This window comes from Poecilia reticulata, chromosome 22 (assembly GCF_904066995.2).
Source record: "Poecilia reticulata chromosome 22, P_reticulata-male-v2, whole genome shotgun sequence".
NCBI classification, from domain to species: domain Eukaryota; kingdom Metazoa; phylum Chordata; class Actinopteri; order Cyprinodontiformes; family Poeciliidae; genus Poecilia; species Poecilia reticulata.
In genome coordinates this window covers 7,938,696-7,952,103 of record NC_088851.1, presented here as the reverse complement: position 1 = coordinate 7,952,103, position 13,408 = coordinate 7,938,696, and the positions used below count along the sequence as shown (strand labels likewise).

Sequence of the window (13,408 nt, the reverse complement as noted above, 5' to 3'; positions counted from 1 at the left end):
TGTGCTGTTTTGCAAAAAAACAATAAAAGATTGTTAAATTACGATCTCCTAATCCCAGAGCCAATAAAATCTGCTAGGATTTCTTAATTATTCGGGTTCAAAATCTTTTCACACGTTTCTGTTTTTGTGCCTTCTTCTGCTTCGTGGACACAAGTTGTTGTTTTGTGTGATAAATAAAGAATGTGCCCTGGACGTTTTTTTGTCAGAAACACAAACTTTGATGTATTTCATTGACGTTTGATGTAACAAACACAAAGTAGTGCATAATTGTGAAGTAAAGGGAAAAATAAAAGTTTTCAGTGCCAGCTTTATAGGACTGAAATGCTTGCCTGTTCTTCTGCAAAATTACTCAAGCTCTATCAGATGGAGGTGGGAAGTTGCGTTAGTTTTCTTCTGCACGTCATGTTAGCCAAAACGTCTCAACAATGGCTCTCTTCTTCCTTCGCTTCCTTAAAAGCCAGACATGTGGTTTGCATTGCTAATTGTCCTTTTAGGAGCTTTTCCCACCTGAACTGTTTATCTCTCCAGCTCCTCCAGAGTTACCATGGGCCTCTTGCTCTTTTTTACGTTGGCTCGTCGGCTTGTCACATAAATTCTCAATAAATTAAGAATTTATTGTATTTGTGGTTGTTAAATGCAAGGGGTGTGGATACTTTCACAAGGCACTATACATCTTAAATGATGTTTCCTCTAAATAACAAGTCGTGTTTATGTGTTTTTTCTACGTGCCTTTTCTCAGGTTAGGGAGAGATGTCTGCCTCTGCTTAGGGAGTCTCAGTCTCTCTTACCTCAACTGGAGGAAATGGAGAGGAACATCACCGGCTTCTACCAGGCTCTGGAGAAGGCCAGTCGTATCACCAGCACCACTGACTCTGAGGGACCAGTAGATTTTAAGCAGAAATGCCAGGTAACTGTTAATAAATGTCATGCAGAAGGATTGAAATGTCAAATGAAATTTCTTAATTGTCTGGTTTTATTTATATACATTTAAATAGGAGCTGGCAACCTTCACACACAGCTGTAAGAAGTGCCTGACAGTAATAGAAAGAAACCACCAAACCATCCAAAAAGTGATGAGCACCAGTAAAACGCTCCAGCACATGGACATGAGTCTGCTGCAGAAACGAGTGGCAGACCTGCAGACTTCATCACAGGTAACCTTAACAATCAAAGACGGCTTTATTTAATACTTTGGCAGGGAAGTAATGACTAGTTTGATCGCCTGCAGAACATGATTAAGGAATCTACAGAGTGGCGAAAGCACGTGGAGGCAAACAGCAGCCTGATGAAGAGGTTTGACGAGTCACGAGTGGAGCTGGAAAAGGTTCTGAAAATGGCACAGAGCTGTCTGAGGGAGAGAGGCAACCCCGAGGAGCTGCTGAAGAAGCACACGGTAAGGCTATTTCTACAGATTCAAGTGTTTTTAATCAAATTAATTGATTCAGTTTTTTTTTTTTTTATTTAACGACATAATTAAAACATGTGCACCAATCAGAAATGTGCGGCTGACTTTTGATCTCCAGTTTTGAACAAATTTGAGCCACTAATACAAATTTAAATGATTCTCTTTTACAAATTTCAAAGCAAAGCCGATCCTGGGAGGAACCGACATGGATGCATCATCAGTCACTAAAACATTAGTTTGTGTGTTTTCTGTTTTTTAGCATACGGGTTCCGTTTTAGTCCATATTTCAAAGAAATTATTCCATGAAAAAACCCTTGAAGATCTGTTAAAACTGTATTTATTATATTAAATCTACCTTATGTTTAAAAACATTAGTTAGTTCTTTATTATTTTTAGTCAAAGTTATTAAGAGACACTGTGGAAGAGTTGCAGACTCCTGGGTTAAACAGGCCAAAGAGAAACATATTAATTATATGCTTATGTAAGATTCATTCAATAAGATGCATTCAGACAGAAAATCTTAATTTTACCTCTCACCTTTTAGAACCAGACTGTCTTTTAATAACTGCAACATAGTAAAATAAAAAGGTTTCTATGTTTAAAGTTAAATTTAACTTCATTTACAAGTTACACTGCAACTTTCAGCATGTTTACCAAAAGAATTACATGAATGAACTAAAAAGGAAACGTGTGTTTTGTGACCCGGTGACCAGTTAATGCACATACCTGTTTAATAGACCTGCTGTCTCTCAGATGGGATGTGAACCCTGAAAAAATCCCGGTGTTGTTTGCAGGAGTTCTTCGGACAGCTCGACCAGCGGATTTTAAATTCATTCCTTAAGGCTTGTGATGAGCTGACAGACATTTTACCCGAGCAGGAGCAGCAGTCGCTGCAGGAAACAGTTAGAAAGCTGCACAAACACTGGAAGGTTGGTTTAAATTAATCCATTAAACATACAATTTGTGATAATAAATATTGGTATCTTAAAGATGCAGTCTTACTTCGCAAAGATATTCTAAATACTCACTTCTCTGTTATAGTTCTGTCATAATACGTAGTCAAATATAATTTTAGAGTTTAGTTGAATTTCTCCAACACCTCAGCTGTGAGAAAGTGACTTGAAACCATTTTCTTTTATAAATATGAGCGCAGACTTTATGAGCGTTGTCCTCTTTCCTCAGGACATTCAGACGGACGCCCCGTTTCACCTCCTGCACCTGAAGGTGGAGGGCGAGAGGAGCAAGCTGATGGCGTCGCTGCAGGAGTGCCAGGCAGAGCTTACCAGGGAGAACCGGCACCTGGCCAACATGGGGAGTGAGAGGCTCATCAAGGAGCACAGGGTGAGCATAACACTGCTGCCTTACCAACATGTGCTGTTTATTCCAGTGGAGAAAGATTACAGTGCCCTGCAGAAATACAAACGTCAAAGTTTTTATTGAGATTTTCATGTGACAGACCAGCACTTTCACTTTGTTGCTTACTTTTAAAGTGAAAGGAGAAAGACATTTGTATTCAGGCACCCTGGTTGATACTTTCAGCGCCTGAAACTCACAAACATGCCGACATTCATACACTGATCCGGTAGTCAGCTTGGGGTTTATGTGAGGCAAACCCACAACGTTCAGACGTCAAGATGGCTCCTTCTTGGGTTTTCTTGGCATATCATGGTTCACATTTAGCCAAAACATTTAGACTTGTTTGTAAAAAAAATGCTGAGAATGATATATCCTTTCTATCTCACGCTTCACAACTGGGCAACAATTGTACAACATGATATAACATTGAAGTTTGTGGTTTTAATGTGACATATTTTCCTGGGTCACTGTGTTGTTCTGACATGTTCTTCTTGAAATATGCTGGGGGTTTTTAGGCGTTTTTTAGGGAGAAGGGCCCTCAGTCCATCTGTGAGAAACGGCTACAGTTGATGGAGGAACTCTGCCAAAAGCTGCCGGAGGCCGATCCAGCTCACCAGATCCTGGAAACAGCAAGAAGGGACTTCGTCGAGGTTCAGGAGGAAATTGAGAATACTCATCAGAAGTTAATGCAGCACCAAGATAAATGGAAAGAATATGATGCAAGGTGCAGTATTTTCAACAAAATATTCATTTTGTGAGACGAGTTAAGCTGAAACGAGAAAAGAAGCAGGTTGAAGTTTTTCTCTTCCTCTTGATAAAAACCTTTAAACTAGAAGTGTTTCAACAGAATGAATGACTGTGCGTTTTTTACGTACCTCAAGTAATTCATGTTCTTACGCTGCATTTTACAGACGCAGCTGCATTTTTAGTGTTAGTGTGAATATTTTTGCCCAGTTTAAAACAGTAAAACTGCATTATTGAAAAGTATTTATCTGTTACATCACCTCCTGATACTCACTTCTAATCCTAAATATAATATATTCAAAAAAAAAACAAAAAAAAAACATATATGTATATATTTCTTTGTGAGAAATGCATTTGAACTTTCAAAATATGTCAGACAGCTTCTTGATAATAGAGTTTTTTTTTAATATATATATACAAGTCAAAATGCACGTATAGCTTTTAAATTCCCCCCCCTTTTTCTGATTGGTTTCTTTATTCCCTTTCATGTTTCTGAACAGGTATGCTGAACTCTCATGTTGGCTTATATCCAAAGAAAGTCAGCTGAGGCTGCTGAGGAACCGAGCCAGCGACTCCAGAAAGTACCACCAGGTGAAAACGACCATAACGGTGAGTCACATTCTTCGCCATGCTTCTTTCACGGTTTGTCGTTTGCAGCGTAACGCCCACTTCTCAATGTCACTGCCGAGGAGATGAAACTCTGAGGATTACACTTTCTTGTTAGTTCCATCAACTTTTGCTCTTGTTTCCAGGAGCTGAGAAATGATGCAGAGCTCCAGGAGGGGAACCTTGCTTGGCTGAAAGCCCGTATGGCTGTATTAATTGAAATCTGTGCTGACAGTGATGCCCAAAGGCAGGGAAGCACTCTGAGCAAGCTCTCCGCTGATTTTAAAGGTCTCCTTGCCTCTCTCTTTGAGGTAAGTCACTCACGTGTTTTTTAGAAGACCTCTGAGACGTTTAGGTCCAATTTCCTCTCCGTTGTTGAAGGCAGTGACTTCATTTTTGGAGGACAATGTGGAGAATATGATTAGAGCTGCACAATTGCTATACCAGTTTGAACTATACTGTGCAGGCAAAGGGCTGCTTATTTAGTCTACTATTACATTCTCGGTTCCAAGCATTAAACCAACTTTTTCTTACCATGACATCATATTTATTTAAATTTCTTTTAACAAATAATCAGCTCTGTACATCCAGAGGTAATTTTATTTATTTTTTAAAGTTAGAGCATAATATGAAACAAAGATTGCAGACTACTTACTGCATTAGGTAGTCGGATGTGCCCATCTTCTCTATTTAAATTTAGTGATTACTGAAGGACAACACAGACTTCATAATCTGCACTCTTTTGGTTGAATGCAGTATTTATTTCCACTTTGGTTTTATATTGTTTAGTTTTTATTCAAGTACGTTTTTTGTTAATGGAGACTGGGAATCCATTTTATTTTTGTTTTTGGTTGTTTTGTTTATTTAGTTTATCAGTTCCAGTGTTATGTGTTCTTTTGAAAATAAAGTGTATCTATCTATGGCAGGAAATCGCATGCATTATTACGTCATTTCCATTAAATTAGTGTCAAAAGGTCTTGAAACAATATTATCGTTTATCGCAATAATTTTTTAGACAATTAATCGCTCAGCAAAATTTGTTATTGTGACAGGCCTATCTGTGATGGTAGAAAATAATGAGTGAGGAAAAAATGGATAATAATCACAACTAGTATCATAAATGCAGTAATATCTGACTCTTATGTTTTCCATGTTTCCTAAAATGGCATCAATATCTTCTCGACTAATTTTGTTGACCATAAACAGTGGTTTAAGACACCGTTTTTTATTTTTCTGTTATTTTTTTGCAAGGCTGAGAAGATGGTGCTTGCAGTGGGGGACTGTGTGCAATTCAGAGAGGAAGTACAGACGACCTTGGATGACCTGGTTCAAGGGCAGAAAGAAGCACAGGCCGAGGCGACCAAAATCCTGGACTGTCCTACTTCCAGAGAAGCCCAACAACTTATGCTTGTTCATCAGGTATTGCATGACAGATTGAATCCTTTTTCTTTACTTATTGTGTTCCCGTTTAATGAAATCAACTTCATATTGTGAATGTACTCGGACACCCGCAGCAGCAGTTAAAGCGCCTAAAGCTGAAAAGGAAGGACGTCCAGCAGCTGATCACCAGAGGCCAGCAGCTCCAGTCTGAAGAGGGGCTGGGAGAGACTCTGCAGCAGGACCTGCAGAGCTTAGAAAACACAGTGAGCAAAATGGAGCAGAGTATGGACTCACAAGAGCAAAACCTGGAGGTGAGCAGGAGATTATTTAAACATTTAGTATTATTTTAACTTTCATAAAAGCTACCTTTCACACAACGATTATTAGATTCCAATAGATATGTTTGATCATTTTAATAAAGGAATAATTCTTATAAATCAAAATCACTTTTGAAAATGACACAGAAATGAGTCATTTTTCTGTTTTTGTCAAAGTTACAATCCCACCACATTTTTTCAGCTTTGGTTAATAAATAACAAATTTCCTATTTCCCTCTTTTTTACCCACTTCTTTTAGGGATAATATATGCTTCGGCAGTTTCAGGCTGCAAAAAACCCCAAAACTGTTTGTTTTCATTTCTTTAGCTTAATCTGTAAAAATTACAAGAAAACCCACCCTCACACAAAAAAAGGATTTTATCACCAACAACTTATTCCATGCTTCAGGCAGATTTAAGTTTGAAGTTTTCTTTTATGTTTTACCAACCTTCTCCTTTTGACTGTTAGTAATATAAACATTTTGGAAGGGTCCAGCCAGAGTTCAGAGTTGAATCTGAGTCTGTGGAAAAAGCTGAAGATTACGATGACGACAGGGAGGCTTTCCAACCTCAAAGATGTCACTGAAAGAAAATTGTCCAATTACCAATTGAAAAATACAGAAAGCTGGTCAGCATCTCAGACTATGAAAAGTTATTCCATTGATAATTTAGAAAAGTAGAAGTAGCATTCAACTCTCTATCTTGATAAAACACAAGCAAAACAAATTAATTGGGATTTTTTAACTGATACGTCTTTCAGATTTTGTTTTGATTGATTTCTGTCTCCCTTTTTTGATAACTGAAATTAGAAAAAAAAAAAAAAACGAGTCAAGATCTATTTAAAAAGATTCTATGAGTTTTTAGACGCTGAATCCAAAGCGTAACGCCACATTGCGACCAGGAAGCCAAGGTTTAGGAGTCAAAACTCTGAGATAACACACTTAGCGCACACTTGCTGCTTGGATTTGGAGCCGTTAGCTGATCATTAAAGATGAATATTTTAGTTTTTTCAACCATTGTGAATACTTCTGTATGAGATTGAATTTGGTGTGTTTCAGGTCACACTGGCTGCTTGGCAGGAGTTTGACAGTCAGCAGGAAGCAGTGCACGAGTTTGTCAACAAAGCCCGCTCCACAATAGACAGAGATCTGAATTTCAGCAGCCCAGAGAGCCTCGCCGTTGAACTGGACCAAGCAAACGTGAGTACATTTAGTAAAAAGCTAAAACAATCCACTCAGACTTCTTTCTCACTGTACGAGGGAAACTTTGGAGGATTCTCTGGAAGCGATGCAAATCGTGCCGTGTTGTGAACAGGTGATGCTGAAGCAGTGCAAAGCGGAGGTCTTACACATGAACACCTTGTTGAAGAGAGCGACAGAAATACAACTTGGTCCAAAAAACAAATCTCTGCTTCTGCAACAAGCTCGTTCACTCAGCGAGCAGGTGGACAAAGTAGACACCGGCCTGAAGAAAGAGTAAGTTTATAGACTTCTTGTATTAATAATGCATTATAATAATGTTTTAATTGGGACAGTCTCAATGATTTACACATGCTCTTTCAAATATATTCCGGGCACTATTTGTTTCTTTGCAGCTTTAATCAATTTTTTTTCTCCTAGGGTCAAGAGCCTGGAAGAGATGAAAAGTCAGTGGGATCGATTTGGAGCTGGATTTGAATCATTTTCTTCGTGGATATCTGAAAAGGAGAAACAGCTAGATGTAATAAAATCATCTAATTTGTCTCTTGAGGAGCAGATCAAAACACTTAAGGTAAAATATGGTTAAACATTAAGCTACAGTTCTTTTGAGCCACAGAAACGGCACTCTGCATCAGAAATCAATGAGGCTTAAAGCACACAGTAGTCATGTGCTGGTAGACTGTCTGTGCTGCAGTATTCGTCTGAAACCCAGAGGAGGGCAGGAACCTGCTGCGGTTTCTGGGATTTTCAACCTTTAAAAGTCTTCAAAGCTGTTGAACATTTGCACATTTTACCTTGTAACAACCGCAAACTGCAATGTTTTTTTTTTTTGTAAATCTCATGTGACAAACCAACACAAAGTGGTGCATAAGTATGAAGTGGAAGTAAAAGTATAGAGTCCTAATCCAAAATTTAATATCTACTCTCAAATCTGGCTAGTAAGTCAAAAATCATTTTCACAGCAAATACAAAATGTTCCCTAGTCAGATTTGACTTAAAAAGAAATTCTTGTCCTCCATTTAAAACTGGGATTGCTTTTCTTGTGCAGGAACAATAAAAATAATCTTAAGTTATGTAAAGATGGATGGAAGCTGCCTTAAGCTTACAGTCAGAATTGTGTAAATATTTTGCAAGACTAAAACATTACTAGGTTTAAGTTAGCAAGAAACTATGTAGCATCTGTTCATATCTTACTTTAACATACAGGACTGCGCTTCAGCTAATCTTTGACTTTGCTGCGTTTTTGCATGTCAGGGTGTCGGAGCAGAACTTCAAGACCGAGCCGAGTTCCTGTCGCAGCTGGAGACGGACTCCCAGGCGCTGGCCCAGTTTGTGTCTTCGGGCGAGGCGGCTCGCATTAAAGCCCGTCTGACCCAAATTGGCAGGTACTGGGAGGAGCTGAAGGAGAGCGTTCAGACACTTGACGGGCAGCTGGAGGAAAGCTCCTCTCACCAGCAAAAGTTCACACTGAACTTGAACGAGGTTGATACGTTTACCCATATTAGTACAGGATAACCTTTGCATTTGGCGTTGGCGTACATATTCGTTTCGATCTTGCTTCTCTTAAAGGTACAAGCGTCTCTTCGTGAGCTTCATGCAAAACTGGAGAGTCCCGTTAAATCCTGCACTTCATCATCTGAGACTTACAAAGCCCTTCAGAGCCACATGGTATGAAGATCTGCTTTCTTTGTTAATAAACAGATTTTTTCTTTTAAATAACGGACTGCTAGTCATTCTTTCATGTGTTAACACAGGCAGCTGCTGCAAACTGTAAATGTCTTGTGTTGTTACCTAGGATGTCTGTCAGTGCCTGGAGCAGCTGAAGGGCAACTTACTGTCGCTGTCAGCCAGTGCCAGACGAATCAGTGACAAGGAGCACGCGGTGCGGGCTGTGACGGAGCTGAACACCAGCTACGAACAGGCCCTGGAGGAAGCAAAGGACAAGCAGAGCACTTTGGAAAACCTTCTTTCTACCTGGCAAAAGTATGAGTTTGTGAATATGAACCTAACATATATAGTCCTTATATTAATACATATGAAAATGCAGAAATATATTAAGAAATGGTTGAATTTATACCACTTTAGTTTTTTTTACAATTCTTAAATTTTGTCATAGTTTCATTAAAAACTAAAATTTGAAGATTTTTAAAACAGATCAGCTGTTTTTGAACCGATTTTATTTCTCTTTTTGCAAGTTTTTAACTAACATTAAACACTTATGTCTTGGAAATGTATTCACATGTTTGCAACAAACTGCAAACTTCAGTGTGTTTTATTGGAATCTTGCATACTAGACAAGCGTTATTAAAAATCTCAAAAGTGTGATGTGGATTAGTGTTAAACCTTCATTCAGGAAACACTCAAATTCCTGCACAAAAGCTGATTCAGAAAGTTATAAAGTAAATAAAAAGGAGGAAAATTAAATGCCTGACAGACATCTTTGCTTTGGCAGATTGTAGACATATTATAATCCTTCGCAATCTAGAGTTATCACTTCTTAGACCTTAATCTGAAAACAACACAATCTGCTAACAGTTTAAACTGAGGTTTTAATCTCACAGTTTAAGACAGAAGTGTCCCTGTTCTGCATCAGGTTTGAGAAGCAACTGTCAAACTTTGTGTCCTGCCTGGAGAGAAGTGAGTCTGCATCCAAACCAGAAAGTCACTGTCTGTCTTCTGACAAAGCCAAACTGCGCACTGAGATGCAAGACTTGCAGGTACAACAAACCATCAATGTGACTACGATTTAAACCTAAAATGAGGACATTGTTGTTACAGAGACACGTTGACGTTTTTCTTTCAGGCTCTGCAGGTTGAGGTAGAGTCCCTTAAAAAGGCCCATGAAGACCTGGCCTCTCTGGGAACGTTGTTATATCCCACAGCACCTGAAGAGAATGTTACGAAGCTAACAGATGAGCTGGGGATGCTGCAGCAAAGACTGCTTGTCCAACAGGAAGTCATCCCTCAGAGGTAAAACATTGACAGAACATACATCCAGTAGTGGATCAAGGTTTCTGTTGAAGTTTGATTTATTGTTATTGATTTGTTCCGATGTGTTGAGAGACCTAACTGCAGCTAAAAGAGGAAAATATATTAGAAAATGCTAAAACTGGTAAACACCAATACATTGAAATGTGAAGCAAACGTCTCTCTCTCCCAGAATCACAGAGCTGCAGAGCCATGCGTCGCTGGTGGAGCAGTTTGACCAGGCTCTTCTTAAATTCTCTGAGTGGAGTGAGACCGTACTTTCAAATCTGCACACAGCTTCTCAGATCAACATCGGCAATCTGCAGGGATCTGCCACTCAAGTAAAGGTGAGATCCAGAGCATTGTTTAAAATGGAGATGTGTCTGATTTAGGGCTGAAACAATTCCTCGAGTGATTCGAGTACCTCGATTATTAAAATTCCTCGAGGAAAATTGACCTGCCTCGAAGCTTCGTTAATTTATGTTTTATCATTTAGCGCACCGTGTTTCAGCCGGAACATTATTTGCGTTGAGCGGAGCTCTGACTTCCGCCTCTGAGTTGTTGACGGAAGCTACGTATTAGCGGCATAACGTCCAATCTTCAAGTTCGGCCCGCGGGGATTTTACTGATTGGTGATAATTCCGGGTTTTCATCGTTTTTGTGGGACCAATAAACATCCTTAAAATGACTGGCGCGATGCCGGGAGTTCGGCAGCCTTTCTGCTCCGGAGCTGCTGGTTGAACGGCGGGAAGAAGCTGAGAAGGATTTATACAGGTGAGCGGAGAGACTGAACACGGCGGGCGGCTGAGGGTTGATGCTTACAGGGTAAGAGCAGCTTTACGGACGAACCGCACAATAAACTTGTATCATCCCGGTCTGAACAAACGGGAGGCGGAACATGGCTGGTAGATGAGTTTCTGAACGGAGGAGCCGTAAATATCCCGTATTGCTCCCCCGGTCTGCAAAAAAGTAACTGGTAAGGAAGCTCAAATGTGGAAAAAATAGACTGATGTTGATATCCGATAGTAACACTGGTATGGAAGATTTACCAATATTTTATTTCATAATTGTTTTTATCCGATTACTCGATTAATCGTAAGAAAAATCTATAGATTACTCAATTACTAAAATAATCGTTTACAACAGCCCTAGTCTGATTTTTGACTTGTGATTTCAAAACTCTGACATACCAATTTCGATTTCTCTACAAGGACTGTAATTTTAAAAAGTTTGACAACGCCACTAAAACTATTTTATCTGGCGTTCCTGCCATTTTATCTGGCGTTCAGCTGTCTTTTGTCTATGTTCGGAGCAGAGAGAAGAAGCTGTGACAAAGGTTTTGCTAATACTTTTAAACAAATACACGATGATTACATTTTAAACCAGCTTTTGCACTTTATATTATTAATTACCCGGCCAGTGCAGCTAGCATTATTGCGTAGTTCCTTACCTTGACTCTGGGAAAACCAGATAAAACAAAGTAACTGTGCTGTGCATCCACTAACTCTTCCTACTATATAACTTTAAGTCTTCTTAACTTGGTAGCACAATGAGTTAGTGTTGTCGTTAGAGAAACCAGGTAGTGCTTTGGTGCATTCAATGCTTAGAAAAATATTGAATTTTTCAGTTTCCACTTGACTGGCTGAGGCTAATTAAGTTAAAAATCCTCCAGGTTTAGTTTACCAGCTTTTACAGCTGTCCTTAGTGAGCCCTCAGACTCAACTTGAGGATAATGTTTTGTTTCAGAGCAGAGTTTATTTATCCTGGTTCTCTTTGCTTTAACAGGAGACAAAATTGGTCCTGCAAAAGAACTCCAGCGTGAAGCAAAGCTTAGAGGAGCAGACCGAGAAGCTCTGCAAGATCTGTGAGCCAGCTGATGCGCAGCTCCTCCGTAACAGAGTAGAAAGCTGCCTCCAGTCCTACCATGAGGCTCAGCATCTAGCCGAGCTGCAGCTGGAGTGCCTGGAAAAGCTGGAGGCCTTCCTGCAGACCCACGGCGAGGTGGCAGGAGTGCTGCGCGGTCTCAGGCAGACGGTGGAGAGCGCCGGGAGCTGGGACCGTGGAAGGGTAGAGGAGCTGCAGCAGGAGCTCGCTGCCATTATTCCTGACATCAGTGAGCTGGAGTCCTCTGCTGTCAATCTGGACAGCAGCCTCTGCAAAGGTCACCTCCACATTGGAGTCGAAGAGGGTTCTCGCAAGTCCTGCCGCATGCTGGCCGATTTGCTCAGCGCCGAGTTGGATACGGTGAGGAACTTGCTCGGTACGAAGCAAAGCGAAGCCGAGGCCCTGGGTGTGCTGTGGACTTCATTCAGGCAACGGAAAGAGCAGCTGCTCAAGGCTGTGGAGGACATCGAGGAAAAAGCCGACCACCAGACCTTCAAAGAGCCCAGCTTGCATGGTCTGCAGCAACGGTATGGCGCTAAGAAAGTCCCATAAAATTCTGCCAGTGTCTTGTAAAAATACTCGTGCACCATGAACTTTCTCCTAGTTTTTGGCGTTGCCACATGAACTTGGGTGTTTTACTGTGACTCTGTGCGATGGATCCACAAAAACGTAGTGCATTATTGTGAAGGAGAAGAAAACTGACTCAATTTTTAATAAAAAAAAAAAATCAACCCTAAAAGTGTAACATGCACTTTTTCTGGTTACACAGATTTATTTAGTGAGTCAAATTTAAAGGGGAAATGACACTTTTAAAGCAAAATTGATACTTTAAATTGACTTTTAATGCAAATGTTAATGGAACTTTGCATTAAAAGTGGCATTATTTGCTGAATAATGCACATTTTAAACATTTAATTAACTTTTAACGCAACTTTTAGAGCACCTTTGAATTAAAAGTGTCATTAATTACTGAATGAAACTTCAGGACAACAGTCGTAATCATTTATGAAGAGTCATTTGTGTTCATGACAGGTGTTATGTCATATTTATGACAGTTGTAACCCCTTCAAATAGTGTTACCAGATTTTTTTGTATTCTTTTCCTTCCTCTTCACACTTGTACACTAATTTATTTTGGTTTATCACATAAAATCCCAGTAAAATAAATTGAAGTTTGTGGTTGTGACAAACTTCATGGCAAAATGTGTAAAAGTCCCAGAGACATGAATAGTTTTGACGAAGCACTGTAAATGCCTCGTATATATAACTACTGCCATTATAAGCTTGTGTGTTTGAGCGTGAAACAGACGCAGTAACAACACATCGTCCCTCTCGTCTGTCAGACTTCGGTTCTTTAACCAGCTAGAGGATGAGCTTCAGTCACACCAGCATGAAGAGCAGTGGCTGAGGGACAAGGGTAACCAGCTGGCCCAGAGAGACGCAGAGCTGGCCGGGGAGGTTTTGAGGGAAATTAGTCTGCTGGAGACGACGTGGGAGGACACAAGGAGGCTCATAACGGAGAGGTAACGCAGACAAAACGCTTGGATGATTT

General features: G+C 40.0%; 1 protein-coding gene across 19 annotated transcripts in view; it reads left to right on the top strand.

Annotated features, from left to right (window-relative positions):
• syne1b (spectrin repeat containing, nuclear envelope 1b) overlaps positions 1–13,408 on the top strand; it is a 94,603-nt gene that overhangs the window by 19,779 nt on the left and 61,416 nt on the right. For 18 of the 19 annotated variants that reach the window (XM_081603420.1, XM_081603427.1, XM_081603424.1 and 15 more), the window contains 21 exons: positions 740–907; positions 996–1,154; positions 1,229–1,393; positions 2,200–2,334; positions 2,588–2,746; positions 3,277–3,485; positions 4,006–4,114; positions 4,258–4,422; positions 5,363–5,530; positions 5,626–5,802; positions 6,866–7,006; positions 7,122–7,282; positions 7,427–7,577; positions 8,261–8,488; positions 8,576–8,674; positions 8,802–8,989; positions 9,600–9,723; positions 9,810–9,976; positions 10,167–10,320; positions 11,759–12,384; positions 13,200–13,379. In XM_081603420.1, the coding sequence (XP_081459546.1) occupies positions 740–907; positions 996–1,154; positions 1,229–1,393; positions 2,200–2,334; positions 2,588–2,746; positions 3,277–3,485; positions 4,006–4,114; positions 4,258–4,422; positions 5,363–5,530; positions 5,626–5,802; positions 6,866–7,006; positions 7,122–7,282; positions 7,427–7,577; positions 8,261–8,488; positions 8,576–8,674; positions 8,802–8,989; positions 9,600–9,723; positions 9,810–9,976; positions 10,167–10,320; positions 11,759–12,384; positions 13,200–13,379 (3,833 nt within the window). The remainder of the gene's footprint in view (positions 1–739; positions 908–995; positions 1,155–1,228; positions 1,394–2,199; positions 2,335–2,587; positions 2,747–3,276; positions 3,486–4,005; positions 4,115–4,257; positions 4,423–5,362; positions 5,531–5,625; positions 5,803–6,865; positions 7,007–7,121; positions 7,283–7,426; positions 7,578–8,260; positions 8,489–8,575; positions 8,675–8,801; positions 8,990–9,599; positions 9,724–9,809; positions 9,977–10,166; positions 10,321–11,758; positions 12,385–13,199; positions 13,380–13,408) is intronic. The other variant, XM_081603416.1, reaches the window with a different exon arrangement.